Source organism: Macrobrachium nipponense, chromosome 37 (assembly GCF_015104395.2).
Source record: "Macrobrachium nipponense isolate FS-2020 chromosome 37, ASM1510439v2, whole genome shotgun sequence".
NCBI lineage: Eukaryota > Metazoa > Arthropoda > Malacostraca > Decapoda > Palaemonidae > Macrobrachium > Macrobrachium nipponense.
Genome location: NC_061097.1, coordinates 21,098,928 through 21,124,038, shown reverse-complemented (window position 1 = coordinate 21,124,038; position 25,111 = coordinate 21,098,928). Strand labels below are relative to the sequence as shown.

Below are 25,111 nucleotides of genomic sequence, written 5' to 3'. Positions count from 1 at the left end.
TTAGAAATAGAACAATCAAAACCCCTACATTTGCGACATACAGTGTGAGGATCAACCGAAGCTTTCGGTATCCTCACCTTGCAGCCTACATTCACACACATTCTCACACAAACACTTGAATCAGACATTCTGAAGAAAAAATAAAAAAGCAAGTCCAAATCCAGTCCACAGTAGCGAATGCCAAAACAACGATCCAGGTACTTCACCAAAAGTCCACAAAAAGATGATCAATTGCTTAGAAAAGCGAATTCCAGTCAAGAGGTGGCAGCAACGATGTTGATACCACCGGCGACAGAAAATATATGAGTAGAAAACGGGAATGGTTCCTAGTCCTGCCACCCAGGGCAGGCCGGTAGATCACCTGACCTACCTGTAGCGAGTGGCGCGAAATTTGAATTTCTGTCGGGGACGACGGAGTCTTAGCTATGTATATATCTGACAGGTAAGTTGATTGTATGAAAAGCTATTTTTCAGCCGTTGGACATCACCTGTTTCTACATCTTCAACGTTTGTAATATAGTCTTCACAACAAACTTAAGCTATGAATCTTAATTTTTGACAGGTATTTTGACATGTGTTTAAGTCACTGACTGTCCTCATGTGTGAGAAGTCACAGGAGGACTCAGGGTACTGATTACAATTGGAAACCCATGTCAACCTTTCCACAGTAAAAAAAAAAAAGTTCTAAAAAGATGCTTCAACGAGTTATCGTAACAGTAAGAGACATATAGATCGGTCACTGACATAGTGGCAAATTTCGTGGCATTTTAATTGTCTGTTGAAGGTTTACACCTCTCCTGGGGCTATAAAATGTTGAAGGTTTGCACCTTTCCTGGGGCTATACAAATGAAAACTGAAGCCAAGTAATTGTGAAATTTATTTACCTACCTCATCCATGCACACTACTATATAACAAAACCATCTGGTTTCAGCAGTCGTACCAAATAGAATTAATCCCAGGTGATCTCGTCTTAGCCATTTTAGGAATATTGCTGTACACATTGTGCATCATCAAAATAATGAAAAACTATTCTAAGATCACATTATACAATATATCTAAAATTGATTGCCAGTGCTTTTCGTAACAGTAGGTGACAAACATCTACAAGCTCTTGAGAAATGTATGATGATCACCAATAACTGAAAACTGAACACCCTGCAATTTTTAGATATTCTATGATTAACTAAAAAGAAACAAAAGGTACACAGTAGAAGGCAATGAAATTGACGAAATAGTTTTAAATAAAGACAAAAGCTCTTTCATATAATAAGTCTCCCCTTAAAATCCCCACCAAACTTCTTATGAGCTGGCTTATGAGCTGACAGAGGCTTATGTTCTTTCGGGTTTGTTAACCAAGAAGGTTTCAGAAGTGAGGTACCAGATGTAGTGCCTTCATCACCATCCTTCTTTGGGGATTTATTTTTCCAGTCAGATGGGACACGTATTTTGTTAGGATTACTCGGCTCCCTCTGCTGCCTAAAATTTTTTCTCCCCCTAAATGAAGGTCCGTACTCCCTTGAATTTGTAAATGAAGGTTTATACTCCTCTGGATTTGTGAGCCAAGATGGACGAAGGAGTGAAGGCTTCTCTTCGTCTTCTCCTTCTCCTCCTTCTCCTTTGGGCTTACAGATCTTTTCCTGCCAATCTGAAGAAACATGTATCATATTAGCACTTTTCTTATCCACAAATCTCCTTACTTTCCATGGAAGCTGGGAGCTATTTCCATTATCATTCTTACCTGACCTTCGATTATTAAAGGCAGCTTTTCCACCTCTTCCTTGATTTCTAAACTGGAATCCATTCCCTTGTCTTTGGAAACCAGTATTACTGTCCATATCACCTTTACCTTCAGCATTCTCTTCATCTGTATAACTATTATTATTCTGAAAGCTTTTTATATTTGAATATTGCGACTTTTGAAATTTTGGTCTTCTCCCTTTTGGTAGAGGATGTGAAGGCCCCTTCGGTTTCACAGGCTGATTTACTTTCTTAGGTGAGCCATTGTTACTTGCTTCTAATGCTGCTGTCCCATTAGCCACAACCAGCTCAATAGCATTTAATTTCTTTGACCTTGATTTTTCCAGTGTACCGCTGGAAGGGGGATTTCCTGTTTCTGTACTATTTGGCCCTTCAGTTATAGTACAAGTTTTAGCATTCTTTCCTTTTTTCTTCTTCTTCTTCTTCTTCTTTTTTGGTAATTTACTGTCTTCATTGCCATCATTTGTCACATCCAATTTTATCTTTTTAGGGGAAACGCTACTTTCACTATCAATAGCAGCCTTCCTTTTATTTTTCTTTTTGATTTTCTTACAAAGTAGTTGCATATCACCTTCATTGTTAACTAATTCAGACTTCTCAGAAACAATTTCCAGATTGTTGTTTTCCACCATCTGAAAGATGCAAGGTTGTTGTTGTAAATGACATATGATCCACATTTTAAAGACTAATATATAAACCATAATACATTATTAGCTCAATACTTAACATAAAAAATCTATTATAAACATTACAATACCAATGTAAGTCAGTACAGGATTTTCTAAACATGATATTGTTATGATACAATAAAGTTTTATACATACTTACCTGGCAGATATATACTTAGCTATTTGACTCCGTCATCCGACAGAAATTTGAATTTCGCGCACACGCTACCGGTAGGTCAGGTGATCTACCTACCTGCCGCTGGGTGGCAGGAATAGGAACCATTCCCGTTTTCTATCATATTTTTTCTCTACCGCCTGTCTCCTGAGGGGAGGTAGGGTGGGTATAAATCGTATATATGTGCCAGGTAAGTATGTATAAAACTTTATTGTATCATAACAATATCATTTTTATACATTCAACTTACCTGTCAGATATATACTTAGCTGATTCACACCATTGGAGGTGGGTCAGAGACAGCTAATAACAGATTCAAACAGGAATCACAACAATCGTTGTAGGTAATAAATAAATAAAACCTTGGTTCCTACCTGTTTAGACTGAAGACTTCATGAATACAATCCAGGAGTCTAGTCAGTCTCAACAGCCTCAGCGAGATATTGATCTATGGCTAAGAGTTCTTGTGGGTCTGCCAAAGGGGTCTTATCCGCTTACTCGGCAGAGCCTGGAAGGACTATGTCAATGGGTGCTTATCCACTTACTTGACAAGAACCTTATTCAAGGAGCACAACACCGATCCCGATCACCTTAACCTAACCATGTTAGTTCTAAGATTGCAAGAAGTTATCCCCTAACTCCTTGCAAACAACCACAAACTCAAATCACAAACATTCGTACCCTTAAAAGCACAAAAAAAAAATTTAAAAAAAAATAATTTTGTACAATCTTGCCAGTAAGATGCCCTCCTGATTCCCTACTGACCCAAGCAAGGATGCCTGTGCAACAACAAGCATTCTAGTCATGAGAAAACCAACAACCCGTCTCACAAGGTAGATCTACGTACAATAAAAAAATACAAAATTTTCTAAGGATCGGTATGTGTTCCAAGCCCCAGCACTGTATCCGCTGATACAAAAGGACCTAGAGAGAAACACTTTTCATAGGTCACTTTAACGTCCTTAAGGTAGTGAGATGCGAAAACTGAATCACACCTCCAGTAAGTCACATCCACAATGTCTTTTAAAGACATGTTCTTATGAAAAGCTAATGAAGTGGCCACAGCTCTTACCTCATGAGCTTTCACTTGGAGAGTCCTGAAAGAGTCCTCAGTGCAGTTACTATGAGCATCAGTGATAATGCTCCTAACAAAAAATGCGTTAGACATGGGTCTACTAGGATCCTGTACTGCACACCACAGGCTTTGTTTACATCCCCTGAGTTCGTTCTTCTTCTTTAGATAAAACTTCAGGGCTCTAACTGGACATAAGGATCTTTCCAATTCCTCTCCTGCGAGATTTGAAAGCCCTTTAACTTCAAAACTCTTTGGCCAGGGTTTTGAAGGGTTCTCGTTCTTGGCCAGAAACAGAGTCTGGAAAGAACAAATTGCAGCATCACTCTTAAATCCCACTTGAGAATCTAGAGCGTGGATTTCGCTAATTCTTTACGCAGTCGCTAAGGACAACAAGAATATACATTTTCTCGTTAGATCCCTAAATGACGCACTGTGAGGAGGCTCAAATCTATTTGACGACAGGAATTTTAGAACCACATCCTAGTTCCAGTTCGGAGTACGAGGAGAAATGGTTTTTGAGGTTTCGAATGACCTTATAAGGTCGTGGAGATCCTTATCTTCTGCTATCTTCAAACCTCTGTTTCGAAAAACAGCAGAGAGCATACTACGATAACCCTTAATGGTCGAAACTGATAATTGAGATTCCTCCCTAAGGAAAATCAGAAAATCAGCAATGTTGGTCACAGAGGTATCGGAGGAGGACAGTTTCTTCTTCTTACACCATCTTCTGAAAACATCCCACTTGGATTGGTAGACCCGAATAGTTGAGGATCTTCGGGCTCTAGCAATTGCTTTCGAAGCTTTGCTTGAAAAGCCTCTCGCTCTGACAAGTCTTTCGATAGTTGAAAGGCAGTCAGAGCGAGAGCGGGGAGGTTTTGATGATACCTTCTTCATCGAAATGGGGTTGTTTGAGAAGATCTCTCCTGTGGTGGAAGAGATCTTGGGAAGTCCACTGTCCATTCCTGTACCTCTGTGAACCAATCTTGAGACGGCCAAAAGGGGGCGACGAGTGTTAGTCTCGTCCCTTTTGAAGCCACAAACTTCTTTAAGACCACTCCTAACATTTTGAAGGGGGGAAAGGCGTAGGCATCTAGACCTGCCCAGTCCAGCAACATGGCATCCACCACTATAGCTCTCGGGTCTTCCACCAAGGAGCAGAAGTTCTCTATCCTTCTGGATAGGAAGGTGGCAAATAGGTCTATTTGAGGTCTGCCCCACAGGGACCACAGAGTTTGACAAACCTGATTGTGAAGGGTCCACTCTGTGGGGAGCACTTGGTTTAACCTGCTTAGCCTGTCTGCTCTGACATTTTTCTCTCCTTTCACGAATCTTGTGAGGAGAGTCACATTCTTGTCTTTCGTCCAATATAACAGTTCTTTTGTTATCTGGAACAGAGAAAAAGAGTGAGTTCCCCCTTGTTTCCTGATATAGGCCAATGCTGTGGTGTTGTCTGCGTTGACCTGTACCACTTGACCTATTACCTCTGTTTTGAAGGCTTTTAGGGCTAGGAGAACAGCAAAAAGTTCTTTGGTGTTCATATGCCATCCATTGGCCTGATACTTCTTTTGTCCCTAGAGTCGCTCCCCATCCCTTCTCTGAAGCGTCTGAGAACAAGATTAGGTTGGGTTCCGAACCTCTAGAGACAAGCCCTCATTCTTTTCCAGGGGTATCAGCCACCACTTTTGATGATTCTTCACTTCCAAAGGAATTAGGAAAGTGTCTGAAAGTTGCCCGTTCTTCCAACTCCAAATTCTTCTTAAGAAGAACTGAAGCGGGCGTAGGTGGAGTCTTCCTAGAGAAATGAACTGTTCTAGTGAGGAAAGGGTTCCTAGAAGGCTTAACCATTCCCTTACTGAACTCCGTTCTTTCTCTAGGAAGCTCGAGACTTTCTGTAAGCCCCGAACAATTCTTTCCTGGGATGGAAAAGCCCGAAAACCCCGAGAATCCATCCGAATCCCCAGATAAACTAAGTTCTGGCTGGGGACCATCTGAGATTTCTCGAGGTTCACAAGTAATCCTAATGTCCTTGTCAGGTTCAAAGTAGTCTGTAGGTCCTCCAAACATTGTTTCTCCGACTTGGCCTGGATTAGCCAATCGTCGAGATACATAGAGATGTTGATCCCTTCTAAATGAAGCCATTTGGCCACGTTCCTCATCAGATACGTAAATACCTGGGGAGCGGTGGAAAGGCCGAAGCACAAGGCCCTGAACTGGAAGATTTGTCCTTGTACTACAAATCTGAGGTATTTTCTTGACGATGGGTGAATCGGAATATGAAAGTAAGCATCCTGAAGGTCCAGGGAGACCATCCAATCTCCCTGACGCAAGGCTGACAGAACCGAAGCTGAAGTTTCCATGGAGAACTTCTTTTTCTCCACGTAACGGTTCAGGATGCTTACATCCAGTACGGGTCTCCATCCCCCCGAAGCCTTTGGTACTAAGAAAAGGCGGTTGTAAAACCCCAGGGAGAATGGATCCCGCCCGCACTATCTCTATTGCTTTCTTGTCCCTCATCGACACCACCGTCTGCAGGAGTCTCTCTCTCAGTCCATGGTCCTTGTATCTCGTCGACAAATCCTTCGGAGATGTTGCTAAAGGAGGTCTGTCTACGAAAGGAATGCTGTAACCCTTCTGTAGAACAGAGTCCAGGGATCTGCTTCTCTTAAGGACCAAGCCTCCAAAAAGTGTAGAAGTCTGGCCCCTACCTGTGCTTGGAGGACATGGCTGCTACTTGCTCTTTTTAAAAGAGCAACTGGAGTACGAGAAGACTTCTTCTGAATAGGTATTGCAGGTCTATTCTTCTTCATGGATTGCACCAGAAGATCCTGCGTTGCCTTTTCAGAAAGGGATCTAGATATATCCTTTACTAAAGGTGAAGGAAACATGATCTGACAAAGGTGCGAAAAGTAGGGCGGACCTCTGTGAAGGAGAAACTCCTTTTGTCAGAAACAAACTGTAAAGGGATCTTTTCTTTACCACTCCAGATCCGAACAGGGCAGCTAACTCGCCAGATCCATCTTGCACAGCCTTATCCATACAAGATAGGACACTGTGTAAGGCTTCCGGATCAAGAAAATCTGGCTCACTAGTCTTTTTAGCCAGCACCCCAAGGGACCAATCCAAGAAGTTAAAAACTTCTAATACGTGGAATATTCCCTTAAGGTGCTGATCTAATTCAGACATACTCCACGATGCCTTTGCTGAATTTAGAGAGTGTCTTCTAACCGACTCTACTAGGCTAGAGAAATCTGAATCCGCAGAAGAGGGGAGCATCAAGCCCATAGCTTCTTCCGTCTTATACCATATTCCTCTCCTCCCTGTCAGCTTGGAGGGAGGAGAGCAATAAACTGTTCTAAGAGCCTCCTTCTTAGACAAAAGCCAGGAATCCAAAGACTGGAGAGCCTTTTTCATCGAAATCGCAGGCTTCATCTTTAGGAAAGCAGAGGATTTCGGAGTTTTCGTACTCGAAAACAGCGATCTCGGTGAAGGAGGAGCAGCAGGACTAAGTGAGTCCCCAAATTCCTTTAGAAGCAACGAGGCTAAGACTTTATAATTAGAAAGTCCCTCGTTGGTAGCGACTTCTTCTTCAGAAACCTCTTCAAGGCCTAGGTTAGACAGGGATCGCTCTCTCCTGATAGATTCTCTATCATGAGATGTAGGATCTCTAGGAGAAATACTTCTAGTAGGGGAAGGACTAAGTAAGTCAACGTCCTTAAAACTAGTAGACGCTTCGCGCCTGACTGGCTCATGCCTAGCTGGCGCCTCGCGCCTGGCTGGCTCCTCGCGCCTGGCTGGCGCCTCATTCCTTGGAGGCGTCACGCGCCTGGCTGGCGTCTCGCGCCTGGATGGCGCCTTGTGCAAAACTGGCGTCACGCGCCTGGCTGACGTCTCGCGCCCAGCAGTATCCTCGCGCCAGGCTTGCGCCTCACGCCTGGCTGGCGCCTCGCTCCTTGGAGGCGTCACGCGTCTGGCTGGCGTCTCGCACCTGGTTGGCGCCTCGCGCCAAACTGGCGTCACGCGCCTGGCTGACGTCTCGCGCTTGGCTAGCGCCTTGCGTCTGGCTGGCGCTTCACGCTTGGCTGGCGCCTCGCGCTTAGAAAGCTCGACGCTTCTGCCTGGCGTCTCGCGCTTAGAAAGCTCGACGCTTCTGCCTAGCGTCTCGCGCCTGGAGGCTCCTCGCGCCTGGCTGACGCTTCACGCCTGGCTGGCGCTTCGCGCCTGTCTGGAGATTCGCGCTTGGCTGGCGCCTTGCGCCTGACAGGAGAATGGATCTTGCTAGGTCTATGCAAGGCTGAAGAATCCGATTCCAAGTCAGACGAGGACAAATCTTGATGGCGAGTCTGACCCCTCGAAAGCCTAGACTTCTTTATAGGCAGGAAAGCGTCTTTCCTTCTAGGAGGGTCTCTTGAAAGAACTCCCACAAGCGAAGTGATGGAATCCTGCATGTTACGAAGGATTCTATTCGTTTCCAAGTTCTTGTCCAACGGAGGTATAGAAGATCGGTCTTTTACCAGTTCCCACAAGTCTGCGGGGGAAGGAAGCACATTCTTTGCCTTCTTAATTTCCGTAGGAAAATCCTCCTGAAAACGTTCAGGACTTGATGTGATCCTGGGCTCATCCCAACCTCTTTTTAGGGGGCGAGAAAGATCCGCCGATCTCCAGCCTCTTTTAGGAGAAGAATTCTCCGAAGAGGAGAAACACTCCCGTAGAATGCTTTTTCTGTAGCGTTCTCTGGCATTCTGTGGCAATACAGAAAATGCCGAAGGGACGTCTGACTGTTGGGGATCCTCCACAACCTCCTTACGGCTTTTGACATTCCTTCTCCTCTGGGCATGGGAGCTTGAAAGAGGTCTAGGCCTGGGAGCGTTGTGGAGACAATCAGACGCCCCCTCCACAGCACTGGGGACACTTATATCACTATCCACAGCACTTAACTCACTTTGCTTACCTTCAATGGCCGCCATTTTGGTTTTCATTTTCCGAAGGGTGGCTTTGAGATTAGCAATCTCTGATGCCGAATCTGTTGGTTCTATCAAAGGAGCAGAAACTACATGATTAGATGGGGCAGTAAATGGAGAAGAGGGTATAGCATTACTGATAACCCCGCTAGATACAGAACTAGGCAAGGCCTTGGAAGAAGACCTCCTCACCCTGTCTCTTTCCAACTTCTTCAAATATGAAGTTAGAGATTTCCATTCTTCCGCACTCAAACCCTTGCATTCATTACAAGTGTTATCAAAAGAGCATTCATACATCCTGCATTTCTTACAAATAGTATGAGGATCAACCATTCTCACCACACTTCCAGAGTCAGACATCATGTTGAACAATCCAAATCAAATCCAATAAATGGTCCACAATCGCGTATGCCAATACAATCAATCCAAATACGTCACCGAGAAGTCCAAACGAAGATCAATTGCGATGCAAAATACGAATCCAGCCGGAGATACCCACAACGATGTTGCCAGTATGGCCGACAGAAAAAATATGATAGAAAACGGGAATGGTTCCTATTCCTGCCGCTGGGTCGGGAATGGTTCCTATTCCTGCCACCCAGCGGCAGGTAGGTAGATCACCTGACCTACCGGTAGCGTGTGCGCGAAATTCGAATTTCTGTTGGATGACGGAGTCAAATAGCTAAGTATATATCTGACAGGTAAGTTGAATGTATAAAATTAATAATTGTTACAAACTATTTTTCATAATAAAACTAATATTATAATACTTACCTGAATTAGCCCTGGTCACTGACCAGCCCAAACTATATCCCCACAGATTTACCCACAAAGTGGGTAATTTTAAATGACAGCGCTACCAACACTGCAGGTAAATCTAGACAAATGAGTTACCCATGTTACCACTGGCAACGCTGCTGCAAATACCGGCCGCCAGAAGCCTGCCTCCTCAATTGAGTCATTCACTATCAAACAAGTGGGGAGGAGGGTGGGAATCATTTAGGTGTTCTGGTAAGTATTACAATATTAGTTTTATTATGAAAACTTCATATTGTAATACACTCCCTGAACACCTGAATTAGCCCAATTAACAAAATTTAATGGAGGTGGGATCTATCTAATTCAGCCCGACCTGTCCACGAAACTATACGCAGGTAACATATTATCAACCTACCATGTGTAAATGTATGCGTCCTCAACTAGTTATCTAACTCTGTAGGTGAGGATGTTGCAAAGAAAGTACCCCGTCAGTGTTGCGTCTACGGTACCATCTGAGTCAGAAGCTTCCCATGTGGTATTATATCCCTGTTATGCAAGGAGATAAAAGCAAATTTCCTCACCTAGTTGAACAACTCTGTAGGTGAGGATGCTTGCAAAGGAAGTACCCTAACATCAGTGTTGATTCTAAGATACCGCTGGAGTCTAAAGAACCTCCCATGTGGCTAACCAGCCTCTCTTGTATGAAGGAGAAGTTGAGTGTGCAGGACCTTCAAGTTCTCTACTGCTTACTGATGCAGGTGATTGTGCTGAAGAAGTTGAAGTTATTCCAACATAATTATTGGGATCTACCTAACCTCAAGGACCTAAAAGAACAATTCACTCAGTCTAAGCTTGACCAACAGAAACTCTTTAGTTCATTTAGACTACCACGAATACCTAAAATTTTAACACCTAACGATACCAAGCTAGTTATAAAATCAAGTTGGCTGCTACAACAGGACCCAGCGAGTAACCTTTCTCTGAAGATCAAGTTGGCTGTAACAACAGGACCTAGAGAGTAACCTTTCTCTGAAGAAACTGAAAATTCCTACGGTAGAGCGTTGAGAAAACCCACACCGACTCTTAAGTAGCCACCTCCAAGATCGCCGACACCGAAAACTTCCTCCAGAAAGCCGAAGGGGTAGCCATCCGCAATACTTTGCGCCCTTGGATGCGAAGAACAACTTGAAGGCTCCGAAAGCAATGAAGAACCATCCAATGCTTGACTAGGAGAAACTAATTGCATTTTTTTTTGGAAATGGAACAAGATGGACACCTAGGAGAAAACAAATAAGGTTCTCGTTAAAAGTAAAAGTTCCTCAGTATGTAACAAAGAAACTCTGAGAGCTCGAACCAGACACAGCAGCATTTGAGATCTGTCACCTGCTATACAATCATCCAACGATGCTACTATGACTACTTATGACAACGATGACATGAAATTGACCAATGAGGAGACATCTTGCTCTATAAAAGACTGTTGCAGAGCGCAAGAGGTGCTCTCAACATAACCCTCTTATGAATGTCCGGATAGTGAGGTGGCAGACGATTTAAAAAAGAAGTCCCTTCCCTTCTTGACAAAAACATAGTACAGTTAGTCTGGTATGCCAAACCCATCGAAACCGAAGTGATGAGGTTGCCAAACAGTTCAGGATCAGAAGGAGTATACCCACCGTGTTAGAGAAAACCCCCATCAACCCAGACAACATCCACATACTAGAGTGAGACAAGGCCTCCGACTGGCTGCAAAAGGTTTCTTCCAAATACAAGCCTCACAATATGTAACCCCTACCACACAATCAACGAAGGCTCCCAAGAGAGAAGAGCTTCAATAGATTCGTTGAGTGGAACTCAGACACCGGCATAAGGGTTACTAGCTACCTCATAAAAACCCCTTCCGATTAGGAAGCAAGGTTGAATCCAGCCTACCCAACCCCTTAAGTGATGCTAACCTAGAGTCGTCTTCCCCCAAGCCTGCCAGACTTGGCTGAAACCAGATCAGCTTACTTGATGTTTGAGAGACTACTGGTTTAGTTGAATACAAAGTATCAAACCTTGCTTGAATTAATTGTGTAGGTTCCTCCGGAGTCTGGACTGCGGAAAGAAAGAATGGAAAAAGTCCACGATCCGTTTATACTCGCTTTCCTGACTGAAGAAACAAAGAACCCACAAGTAGTAATGGATTCTCTCTTCAAGGGTATCCTCTGACAGTCCTGTCTGACTGCACCGGAACAGGAAAAGGAGAAGGCCGAACACCTGCAAGAGTAGCACCCAATAAAACTCAGAACTTACTACACGTGGGAGCTCATACCAACACCTGATATACACGATCCCATCATATCTGAGCAACTGATCTGGTTGCACAATGCTATAACAACAAGACAATGATAAACACCTAAACCAGTCATACTCGACTGGGCAATCCCTCACACCCCCCAGACACTAAAGACTATAACATAACCCTGAGCCAGTCTTGCTCGACTGCGCAAACTCCCACTATCTAGTGACGATGACATAACACCTGGCCAACTACAAATGGGTGACCAACGCCCACCCCTAAGAGCAGAGAGGCTGCAAAACATGATCCAACAAACACCGGTTACACCAACATCAAACCAGGACGGGAGTCTGGAGCTGAAGCCACATTGATCCAGTGAGGAAAGGGAGTAATCCTGGAAACTCCAGAACCAAGGCCAAACCCACATTGAACACTGTGAAGGCGGAGCAGAAACAGCCACAGGAAAAGGTTCAGAAAGAAGTAGAAGAAGGAGAAAAAAAGAAAAGAAAGAAGCCACACTCGGAGTAACTACCAGAGTACCTAACTGTAACGTTGTGCAGGTGGAGAAAACCAACTTGTGCAGCACACAAAAGTGCCTCAAGGACAGGCTACAAACTGCAGAAGGTGGTCTTTTTAACTATGTCAACATTTTAACATAGCTAAATTATTGTGTCTTGTGTCATATAAATCAGAAAATCATAATCGGTGTCTGTGAGTGGTGGTTGGGGCAGTGTTGGTCTTGGCGGGTTGTTGTGCTGGGGGAAGTTGTGTGGTTGTCGTGTTCTTTCGGGCTGTTGGTGTTCATCTGCAGTGATTTGTCGGGTTATTGAGTTGCTGTGGGGTTTTGGGTCTCGGGTGGTTGGTTTGTGTTTGGTTGTCGGCGGTGGTTGTGTGTCGGCTAGCCTATAGCCTATATCCGGCGGACAGCACAGCCTAGCCCTGAGTGTCAGAAGCCAGAGGTTAGTACCTGTTTGTGTTTTGTGTGTTCGGTATTTCATTGAACCAATTGTCCTGCAGGTTAAAGGTAACATAAAGGGGAAAGTGTGTGTGGGAAATTTTGTTAGCTGGTACGATTAACGTAACTGTGGGGAGTTTGCTTGCTTTTATTACTTAGCTTTTGATTCCGCCACAGTAATTTTTGGCACCCGAACAGGGACTGCTGGTGTGGCAGCTGCAGAACGATTGGTCTAGGCTAGTGTGTATGAGTGCTGAGAAAGTTTGGGATGGAAGGATTGAGTGAGGTGGAGAGGCTGAAGGAGGAGTTGAGGTTGGAGAGGGAAGCAAGAGGACAATTGGAAGTGAAGAATGAGAGGTTAAGGGTAGAGTGTGAGGAGCTGAAGAGCGAGTTAGAGGAAATGAGAGGAATGCTAAGGAGTACAAGTGGAAATGAAAGAAGGAGCGGAAGAGAGAATGGTTGAGAAAATGGACGAAAAATTCTTAGTGATGATGAATGCAGTGCAGGAGATGATGAAGGGAATCATGGGAGAGGGAGCTGTAGGAGGTAGGCCTACTAGGTCTTGTGATAGGCCAGAAGTGGTAAAGACAGTGGAAGAGCGAGTGGATAAAACTACGAGTGACAAAGGTGACTTGGTTGTGATAGGTACGGGAAAGAAGGGAAAGAGACAGGATAAGGATAAACCTGAGAACAAGAATAAGAAGGGGGCTGAGGAAAAGAAGACGACTAAGGGAAAGAAGGCTAGTAAGGATGACAGACAGGATGAGACCAGGACTGAATACATTGGGGAAATGGCTGAGAGTGATTTGGATAGCAGTGAGTGGAAACAGGTTGGTAGAAAGAAGGGTAAGAAGAGCATAATCAGGAGCATGGATGTTAGTATGGAAGTTGATTCGCTGTATTTGGAAGAGGTTAAGAGGGATCAGAGTGGAAGTAGCGAAAGTGAGAGTGAGCGGGAAGTACGAAAGGCTGTATATATGAGAGAGATACCTAGATGTGAACAATATGAGGAATGTGGTAGTAGGGAGGTAGGGGATTTTTTTAAGGAATATGAGAGGTATTGTGAGGCAAAGTATGGGGATAACAAGAGAGTCTGGGCAAGAGAGTTGGGTAGCTTTTTGACAAGATTTTTGTTGAATATGTATGGGGTAATGATGAGTGTGGGGAATGTGCCTTATGAGAGTGTGAAAGCCAGGATTGTGGAACAAGTGAAGAGGATAAGGAGTAGTGTTAGATATAGGAGAAAACATGGTTTTGATGAGGTAAGAATGAATATTGGTGAGTCGTTGTCGCTGTATGTCTGTAGGTTTAGAAACATTAGCCAGGAAAAAGTTTGGGGATGAAGGGATCAATGAGTGTAAAGAGTTAGCGAGGAAGTTGTTGGCAACTGTGCCTGAGAGTGTGTATGAGTTTGTGAATCTGAAACGTAAGGAGAAAATGCGAGGGACGAATGCAAGGTTGACGGGGAACGACATTTTGGAAATACAGGCAGTCCCTGGGTTACGACGGTCTTGGCTTATGACGTTCCGAGGTTACGACGCTTTCAATTATATTCATCAGACATCATTTCCAGGGTTACAACGCCTACAATGCTCATCTGGCAGATGAAATATGACACCAAAAATGATATTGTAATGATACAATTAAGTTTGTTCATACTTACCTGGCAGATATATATATAGCTGTATTTTTCCGAATCCGACAGAAATTTAAACACTTACGACACACGCAGTGGGAGTCAGGTGGTTAGTACCCATTCCCGCCGCTGGGAGGCGGGTATCAGGAATCATTCCCATTTTCTATTCATAATTTTTATTTCCACTGTCTCCTGAGGGGAGGTGGGTGGGTACTGATTATATATATCTGCCGGTAAGTATTGAACAAACTTAATTGTATCATTACAATATCATTTTGTTCATGAACTTTAAACACCTGTCAGATATATATATAGCTGAATCCCACCTTTGGTGGTGGGAGTAGACAGAATAGAAGATTTTAGGAAAAACATATATGCAGATAATTGATATCTTGATTCCTTACCTGTTAGCATAGCTGACTTCGTGGTTTACTGCCGCGTAAGTCTGCTTGTGCTACTAGAGTTGCCAGCGAGGTAGAGACCTATATAGCTGGTGCACTCCAGATGATCTGTCAACAGGGGCGAGACCACGACGTGACTAGACCATATTGACCATACCATGAGGGCTAAGAAGTAAAATAAATATATATAAAAATATATATCACCACCTGACCCACCTAGCCAAAGTTAAGGTGTGTTAACTAAGGCTTAAGAGTTAAGAAGTCACCGTTGTCGGCGACTCAACTACTAAATTAAGAGCTCTTCCTAACCATTTTCTACAGGATAGGATGAGTGGTACTTCTTGCCCCCAAGATTGTGTCTGCAGACACGTATGGCCCTAGCGAGCAGCAAGATCTCATATGCCATCTTCACATCTCGCAGGGAGTGTGACAATTGAACACAGAGTTGCTTCGCTAAAACATGGTACTCAGGATGTTGCTGAGTGCCATGCTCTGTTGAAATGCTTCCGAGGCCGCGCCCTCACCTCGTGAGCATTCAAATCAAAAGATTTCAAATCTTTGTGCAAACACAAAGAAGGAGCTTTTTTGAAAGACCTCCTTAACAATAAAGCCAGGGTGTTCTTCGATATGGGCAAGTCTGGTCTTTTCGGAACACTGCAGATTGTCCGTACGACTTCGACTTTCTTGAGTTTTGTTAGTAGATAAAACTTGAGAGACCTGACAGGGCACAGGACTCTCTCTGGCTCCTGCCCACTAACTTGTGCCATCCTTGCTTCCAAGCTCCTGGCCCAAGGACAAAACGGGTTCCATTCTTAGGCCATAACGAAAAGCTTAGAGAGCACACCGCCTTGTGTTCTCTAAAGCCAAAACTTGTGACGATGGCTTAAAATCTCACTAACCCTCTTTGTCGTATCTAGGGTGGTTAGAAAAAATGCCTTCCTGATCACATGCAAGAAGTTAACAGGTAGGAGATGTTCGAATGCTTTGACATCAAGAACTTCAGACTATGTCTAAGTTCCATATTGAAAGCTTCGATCTGGACATGCACAGTCAGTCCGTCTGTAACTAACGTCAGGTGACGACCAGTTGACCAGTCAGACGAATCAAGGACAGCAAGGCTGTACCCTGAAGGACCCATAAGGGCACTATTCTTCGCTGAAGGATGAGTGTTTGGACTGCCTGGGCGATTCAAGCTAAGCAAACCTTGGGGGGTGTATCAACGCAACCCAACGTTGTTAGCGAATCAACTCCTGAGCCACTCCTGACTCGAGCTTCTGGTGCCAGGAGAAAGGAGCGAGGAGCAAAAAGGCGATTCAGTCCCGAAGGACGAATGCCTGACAGTCCAACCTGGTCTTCATGTTAAACGATCATCGGGGGTGTTTATAAACGCAACCGACTTCGTCAACAAGAAACTCAGGGCTACTATATGTCTCCTGATCTCGCACGAGTGTCTGACTCCGAGAAAACAGGTGAGACAAAAAGTAGATGGTGAGCGAGTTTCGAGATTTCACAGAACTCAAAGATCGTGAAGGGCTTTGTTGTTTGACAGAAGCAAATCTCTGAGCCCAAAGGCCGTCAACAACATATTTGCGTATTCTTTAATAGTTGTGATTGCCAGCTTATCCCATTCTTCAAACGGAAAGGGAAGACTGCAATCTTATGCTGTCAACATCTCGATAGTCTGAACGTAGTCAGACTCAGAGCGGAGAGGTTATAGGTACCTTTCGTGTTAAAGGAGACCGACTCTCTCGGAAAAGGTCCTTGGAAGGACGTGACCTCTGTGAATCTAGGGTCTTGAAGGCCAACATGGGGCGATTAGCGTCATTGTCGCTCCCTGTGATGATATAAATCATCTTATTACATTTCCTAAGTGATTGAAAAAGGGAAAAGAGACTAAACATCCATCCCCGTTCAATATCATAGGATGGCGTTTAATGTTACCGCTCCCGGATCGAGAAAAAGGGAGCAGAGAAGAAGAAGCCTCTTCGTCCTCAACCTAGCGAAGAGATGAATGAAAGGACGTCCCTAAAGTCTCCACAACTCTAACATACTTCTAAAGAAAGATTCCACTCGGAAGTCAGTAGTTGCTGCCTTCGATCGAGACGATTCGAACGGACTTTTGCAATCCTGTAACGAACCTCTAGAGGATCGTTCCATTCTACGCCTGTTGTTATAATAGGCTCTTTCTCGTAAACCGAACCGGGACCGAGAGAAGATACTTCCTAAGATATGAGAGAGCTGTGGAAGATCAGAGTTGATATGGACCATGGTTCCAAAAACTCGTTTCGAGGACTGGAGGGACGACTGAATTGCTTCCACTTCTTTCAGATTATGATCCAGGACATCTGAAACCCTCTCCAGAGTACGGCAACTTCTTTCTATCACCTCAAGAGATACTTAACGCCACCGAGAACGATGTTCAGAATCATTCCTAGATCTTTAATAAAATTTCAGTTTCCCGGTAGGAAAAAACTGTAGAGGTCTGAATTGCAGTCTATTCAGGGAAACAAACTTCTTTAGGAAGGAAATGGTCCCCAGCAAGCTCATCCATTCCCTCACACGTATGTTTACTTCCCTAATAAGGCTGCGCTTTGCCTAAGCAAGAGAGCATATAATAGTGCAATGTTGTGGTAGACTCGTAGTCCTATTACCGTGCGGTAACGAGCACCGAAAGGAGTAAGATATCTGTAGAACATATTAAGGCCAAACGAATGCAATGTTTATTCATTCATGTAGGAATCCCCTCAATTTTAGGCTAAAGTCCGTGATTGTAGGCAGAGATACAGTTCGTCAGTCAATCCCGCAGGAGAGAGAGAGACGTAACTGCCAGCACAGAGATACGGTTAGTCAGTCAATCCCGCAGGAGAGAGAGACTTAACCTACAGCGCATGACAGCGAACGAGTTGGGTACTGGCTCGTTTGGACTGGAGGAGAGGAGTCAGAGGACAGTGACAGCAGCAGCTTACGATCGTCCGTCATCGTCGTCTCTTAACTTTATGCCTGGGTTGCCAGCTACCCTATTCTATGAAGAAAAAAGGTTCGTTATTTTTAGCCTAAAGAGACTCTCAAGCTGGTATATTTAAGCGAAACAGAAAGGAAAACGCCTAAATATATAGATGCGTTTGTCGTCAGAACACTACCATACAACGGTAAAAGATAAATCGGAAACTCCTGGAAGGCTGCAGGGAGTAACGATTAAATGTCCTTAAAATGGACCATAGACCTCTCGGTTGCCATCCGAAGAGGTAACTACAGCAAGCGTATATGACTTGAACCAACCAGAAATAAAATAACGCAAGGCAAAATATGAAATTATATCACAATAAAGTTTGTTCATACTTACCTGGCAGACATATATGTAGCTGAATCGGAAATACAGCTACATACATATCTGACAGGCAAGTTTCATGAACAAAACTTAGGAGATCGAAGCAGTCAGCTCAAGCTTCTTATGTTATTGGACATAAGCGTTCATTGACGTAGTCTACAAGTCTATCTTGTACGAGTCTGCGAATGACGAATGAGAGCTCTTCCGAATCTTGTCAATAAGAGCTTATTCGCTTACGCAATATCAAGTTAATGAGATGTTTGTCAATGAGAACTAACCCATTTACGGGACAAAGAGATATTTTGTCAATGAGGGGATACCCACTTACTTGACAAACGATAGTATATTGTCAATGGGGGAAAGTCACTGAATTGACAAAACGTAATCCAGGAAGTCGAGCATTTATTTTTCCGATTCCCGTCTCAAACGAGGAAGGGGCAAGAATCCTGTTAAGAGACTGGGCTTACGTCAGGTATTACGACGATGTTCAATTCGGCAGCGTAGTCCCGACTAGGAACTAACAAAATCTATCATCTGAAAAGCCCTTTCAGATGGGCTAAAAAGCTGGCAAAATTATCCTGGGAAGAGGAAGAAACTCTCCAACCAGCTTCCTCTCCCGTATCACAAACTAATGCCTGCTAAAGCTTAAAATTTATTGGCAGTATGGCAAAGGCAGTCCTGTCTTGCGCTTTCCTGAAGAGCGTACTTTTGATGAGTGCCTTTGCAAGAATCCTACTGAACGTGCCGAGAGTCCTGAGTGCAGGACATCGAGCCTTTATAACCCGTAACTGCCTTATCGCAAAGTCTGACTGCGGTAGTGGCAACTTAAATTTATTGGCAGAATGGCAAAGCTTGCTGGTAGAGCAAACGAGAACTTCCCTTGAGCTTTCCTTAACTCCATCCACCTATGCGAAAAGCAATATTAATTGACAGAGACCTCTTGAATTCACGAAACCCGATGTCTTGCTGGGTTTCGAAGAAGTTGTCTGTTCACTTTAAGCTTACTCCGAAGCACTGCCTACTTCACATTCTTTGCAGGTGAGGTAGAAGGTATCATCGAAGGTAGAGGTAAAAATTCTTTAAGCCCAAATCTGAAACAAGAGCTTGAAGAGTTCAACAGAAACGTTCAGCAGGCGACACACCTGGCGTGCGCTGGTGCAGCTCGGCGTCCACTGGAGCGCGCTTGGCGTCCACTGGAGCGCGCGGTCGGCGTCCATTGGAGCGCGCTCGGCGTCCACTGGCGCGCACGCTCGGCGTCCACTGGTCGCGCACAAGCTCGGCGTCCACTGGCGCGCGCTTGGCAAGTGCACACGCGCCCCTGGCTTGGGCGTCCGCTCTCAAAAGCTTACTGCTACTATGACTTCTTCTACGTATTTCTCTCGGGAAATGGAAAGACGGACACGAGTTCAGGCGACGTTCGCCTTCTTACTTCTCACTGAAACGCATAACGAGAGAGAGAGAGAGAGAGGACGTGAAGCGTCCTCTTCTATAAAGCTTCTATTTAGAGGGCGCGAGTCCATCCGAAAGCTCCAACCCCTGCGCGGGGAGGACGCTTCGGAGGACGAGAAGCAATCCTTCAGGATTCGTGCACGTGCACGCACTTAGGCAGTCTGGGGATTTTCATCAGAAACTGCCGAAGGCACGCCAGATCGGTGGGGGTTCCTCGTAACCCTCCTTCGGCTTTCGACATGCTCTCTCACTGGTTCTGGGAGTCAAGCAGAGGTCCCGGCCTAGAGGTCGAAACGAGGCCGATCTGACGCACCCTCCACTACACAAGGGGTATCACTGCACTTCTGCACTTCACTTTTACTCTCTAAAGCAAGCACTTTCGATTCTAAGTTACGAATCGAAGGAGTATCAGAGAAAGGGCAATTTCTCTACAGACACTGCTTAGGGCCCGAAGGCAACACTGCAGGGTTAGGAGTAACAATTACAGAAGTAGCACTTCACAGCAATGAAGGAGAGCGAGCACCTCTCGTAGACATATACATAGCCCGTAGGCCATACTACAGGGTTATGCAAAATAAAGTCTACAGGAAGGTTAGCAGGTTCACTACCCTGACTTTTGTTACTGATTAATTGCGTACATACGAATCATAGTCTTCCTTACGGAATTAGACATGTTTACCTGATTAATTGGCGTACCTAACGAATCATACGTCTTCCTTACGGAATAGACAAAGTCTCACACTCCTTACATGACAAATCTCAACAAAGAAGCAAGACCCATACCCCTCGTACATACCAAGTGCGAATCTACCGAAGCTTACGGTAGCCACCCACCCCATCTTTGCAGAACCCCGTCTGAAACTAGCCTAACTAGATTCAGATATTTTATGCAAAAATGAATCAAATTCAAATCAATTTAAGATAGCGTATGCCTAGCCACAAATCCAAGTGAATAAATCAAAAGACAATTAGGATACTTAGCGGCAATGAAGTTTCCAAAATCCTAAGACGGAGGTACTGAAAACAGGTGTTTTCAGCACCGGCGACAGAAAAATTATGAATAGAAAATGGGAATGATTCCTGATACCCGCCTCCCAGCGGCGGGAATGGGTACTAACCACCTGACTCCCACTGCGTGTGTCGTAAGTGTTTAAATTTCTGTCGGATTCGGAAAAATACAGCTATATATATATCTGACAGGTAAGTTTCATGAACAAAATGCAAAATAATCAATATTTGAAGGTTTTTTTGATGAAAAATGCCAAGAATGCAGTTTACATAGTTTTCAATGCACTCAAAGCATTAAAAGTAAGGTTTTCTTAGGATGTTCCGGCTTATGATGATTTTCGGCTTACAACGTGTCTCAAGAATGGAACCCCCGTCGTAACCCGGGGACTGATAGGTGTATGAAAAAGAGTAGAAGTGTTAGTGTTAGGACTGAAGTAGCTGAGGTCATACCAGAGTTTAAGAGCTATAGGGAGGCAGTTTTGGAAGGGAAAAGGCGAATGGCAGAGAGAGTGGTTGGTCGGAGCGTTAAGAGCCAGTAACGTAAGTATGGTTAGCCCTAAGAGACATCAGAGTGCAAGCGTTGGAAGAGTAGGGTCGGTTAGTCGTGAATGAAAGCAGCAGTGTTACAGATGTGGAAAGCTAGGGCACAGGAAGAATGAATGTCGGTGGGCGTTGGGAGCGTGCTTCGGGTGTGGGCAAACAAGGCATTTAGTGAGCGAGTGTAAGAAAGATAGGGATATTAAATGTTACAGGTGTGGGCAATTAGGGCATGTAGCAAGTGGATGTCGAGGTACCCGTGTGACTGAGGTTTGCGGTAACTGCGGGAAGAACGGGCATTATGCTAGGATGTGTAAAGAACAGCATGCGAAATGTGTTGAATGTGGAATGGAAGGTCATGTGGAGAGTGTGTGTAGGCGAAAGAGGATGAGTCAGGTTGGGAATTCGGGAAAATGATATTGTTATGATACAATAAAGTTTCATACATACTTACCTGGCAGATATATACATAGCTATCGACTCCGTCGTCCCCGACAGAAATTCAAATTTCGCGGCACTCGCTACAGGTAGGTCAGGTGATCTACCGCCCTGCTCTGGGTAGCAGGACTAGGAACTATTCCCGTTTTCTAATCAGATTCTCTCTTCCACCTGTCTCCTGCGGGGAGGCTGGGTGGGTCTTCAATCGTATATATCTGCCAGGTAAGTATGTATGAAACTTTAATCTTTTTGTTTATTCTATCCCCCCAAAGCATAACCAATAGCATTTTCATACATCCAACTTACCTGTCAGATATATACATAGCTGATTGACACCCTTTGGTGGAGGGCAAGAGACAGCTAACTAACTGACTAAACAGGTAAACAACATATGTTGTAGGTATAAATAAACCTTAGTTCCTACCTTATTAGATGGAAGACTTCGTGGCTACTGCCCAGGAGTCTGCTTCATCTCAAGAGCCTTAGCGAGATAGTGATCTGTGGCCAAGAGTTCTTGCTGGTCTGTCGATGGGGTCTTATCCACTTACTCGGCAGAGCCTAACTGGCGTTTGTCAAGGGGTGCTAATCCGCTTATATGACAACACGCCTTCTTTAAGGAGCACACAACCGATCCCGATCACCCGATCCTAACCCGTGTTAGTTCTAAGATTGCTAAGAGTCATCCCCAAACTCGAAACTCATACATACAAAATCAAAATAAAAATTTTGTACCCCTCTAATAGTCAGCTGTCACTCGATTTCCTAATGAAGCGAAGTGAAGGCCGCCAGTGCGACATCTGACACTCCCATGCACAGGAAACACGAGAACACATCCGACAAGAGGGTTACATACACAATATTTAAGGATCGGTGCTCTCTCCTTTACCCAGAACCGTCTGTGCTGACACAAACGGACCTAAAGAAAAACATTTCTCATACGTTACTCGCACATCCTTTAAATAATGAGATGCAAATACTGAGTTGCATCTCCAATAGGTTGCGTCCAAAATATTTTTAAGTGACATATTTCTCTGGAACGCAATTGATGTCGCGATTGCCCTTACCTCATGAGCTCTTACTCTTAATAGATTAAAAGAGTCATCTGGGCAGTTCTCATGAGCCTCGGTAATTACACTTCTAACAAAGAAGGCCAAAGCATTTTTAGACATAGGTCTCTTGGGGTCTTTCACCGAGCACCATAGACCATGTTGTGAGCCTCCCAACCGCTTCTTTCTGTCCAGATAGAATTTCAGTGCTCTAACTGGACAAAGTGATCTTTCTATTTCTCTGCCTACTAGGCTAGTAAGTCCTTTTACCTCGAAACTCCTAGGCCAGGGATTCGAAGGGTTCTCGTTTTTGGCAAGAAAAAGTCTGGAATGAACAAATCGCAGAATCTTCTTTGAAACCAACTCGTGACTCAAGGGCGTGCAACTCGCTGACCCTTTTAGCCGTAGCCAGAGATAGAAGAAATATACACTTTCTAGTGATATCACGGAATGAAGCCGTATGAGGTGGTTCGAACTTTTCCGAGGATAGAAATTTCAGAACCACATCTAAGTTCCAGCTCGGAATCCTAGGCTCTACTGACTTGGACGTTTCAAAGGAGCGGATGAGATCGTGCAAATCTTTATTATTCGTCAAGTCTAAGCCCCTGTTTCTAAAGACTGACGAAAGCATACTTCTGTATCCTTTAATTGTTGGTACAGAGAGATGTGACTTTTCCCTCAGGAAAAGAAGGAAATCTGCAATTTCGGTTACAGAGGTATTGGAAGAGGACAGCTTCTTCGACCTGCACCAGTTTCTGAAAACTTCCCACTTCGATTGGTACACTCGCCTAGTAGATGATCTGCGGGCTCTAGCAATTGCGCTTGCCGCCTTGCGAGAAAACCCTCTCGCTCTGACCAATCTTTCGATAGTCGAAAGGCAGTCCAAGAGCGGGTAGATTTTGATGGTACCTCTCGAAGTGGGGTTGTTTGAGCAGATCTATCCTGTTTGGAAGAGATCTGGGAAAGTCCACTGTCCACTCCATCACCTCCATCAACCAAATTCGGGATGGCCAATATGGGGCTATCAGAGTCATTCTGGTTCCCTTCAAGGCCACAAACTTTCTGACTACTTCCCCCAGAATCTTGAATGGGGGGAAAAGCGTACACGTCTAGCCCTGACCAGTCCAGAGAAAGGCGTCTATAGCATAAGCCCTGGGATCCTCTACCAGGGCGCAAAATGTGTCTATCCTTTTGGAGAGAAACGTGGCGAATAGATCTATCTGTGGTTTCCCCCAAAGATACCAAAGGGTCTGACAGACTTCCGAGTGGAGGGTCCATTCTGTAGGAAGGACCTGGAACCTCCTGCTCAGTCTGTCCGCTCTCACGTTCCTCTCCCCTTGAACAAATCTCGTTAGAAGAACCACATTCCTTTGATTTGCCCAAATCAGCAAATCTCTTGCTAGTTCGTATAGGGCGAAAGAGTGAGTTCCTCCTTGTTTCTTGACATAAGCCAGAGCGGTCGTATTGTCGGAGTTTATCTGAATTACTTTGTCTCTGACTATCTGCTCGAAGCTTCTTAACGCGAGGTGAATCGCAAAGAGCTCCTTGCAATTTATGTGCCATGACCCCTGCTCTTCCGACCAGGTGCCTGACACTTCTTCGGACCCTAGAGTCGCACCCCAACCTGTCTCCAACGCGTCTGAGAACAATGTCAGGTTTGGGTTCCGAACTTCTAAGGACTCCTCTGTTTTCTTCCAAGGGGGTCAACCACCACCTTAATTGTTGCTTTAACTTCTAACTGAGGATCGGAAACGTGTCGAGAGCTGTCCTGTCTTCCAACTCCAACTGCTTCTCAGGAAGTACTGAAGCGGACGGAGATGCAGTCTTCCTAGAGGAAAGAACTGTTCGAGCGAGGAAAGGGTCCCCAGAAGGCTCAACCATTCCCTCGCTGAAGTACGCTCTTTCTCTAAGAAGTTCAATACTGTGGCACAGCCTTTCCTTACTCTCTCTTGAGAAGGAAATACTCGAAAACCCCGAGAATCCATCTGAATCCCAAGATTAGACTACGTTCTTTGGCTGGGGACCATCTGAGATTTCTCGAGGTTCACGATTAATCCTAATGTCTTTGTCAATTCCAGTATTGTTGACAGGTCCTCCAGACACTGCTCTTGAGACCTGGCCCTGATGAGCCAGTCGTCCAGGTATAGGGAGACGTTTATCCCTTTCATGTGAAGGTGTTTTGACACATTTTTCATCAAGTCTGTGAAGACTTGGGGAGCCGTAGACAGGCCGAAACACAGGGCCCTGAACTGATAGATCCTTCCTCCCGAAAAACCAAAATGGAAACGAAGTACTTTTCCTCGACGAATGGTGAAATCGGGACGTGGAAATATGCGTCTTGAAGATCTAGAGACGCCATCCAATCTCCTTGACGGAGAGCTGCAAGTACTGAGGCAGACGTTTCCATGCTGAACTTCTGTTGTTGTACGAATTTGTTCAGCGAACTTACATCCAGTACCGGTCTCCATCCCCCCGAGGCTTTCGCTACGAGAAACAAGCGATTGTAAAACCCCGGGGAGCTTTGATCCAGTACCAGCTCTATTGCTCTTTTGTCCCACATCTGCTCCACCATTTGACGAAGAGTATCCATCAGAACAGGGTCCTTGTATCTGGCTGACAGTTCCCTCGGTGACGTTGTCAA

The 25,111-nt window shown here is 44.7% G+C and overlaps 1 protein-coding gene across 3 annotated transcripts in view; it reads right to left on the bottom strand.

The window, feature by feature from the left end:
- Window positions 1-864: 864 nt before the first annotated feature.
- Window positions 865-25,111, bottom strand: part of LOC135209066 (uncharacterized) — a 47,089-nt gene continuing 22,842 nt past the window's right edge. For 2 of the 3 annotated variants that reach the window (XM_064241642.1, XM_064241643.1), the window contains exon 5: window positions 865-2,391. In XM_064241642.1, the coding sequence (XP_064097712.1) occupies window positions 1,261-2,391 (1,131 nt within the window). In that variant the 3' untranslated portion in view covers window positions 865-1,260. The remainder of the gene's footprint in view (window positions 2,392-25,111) is intronic. The other variant, XM_064241644.1, reaches the window with a different exon arrangement.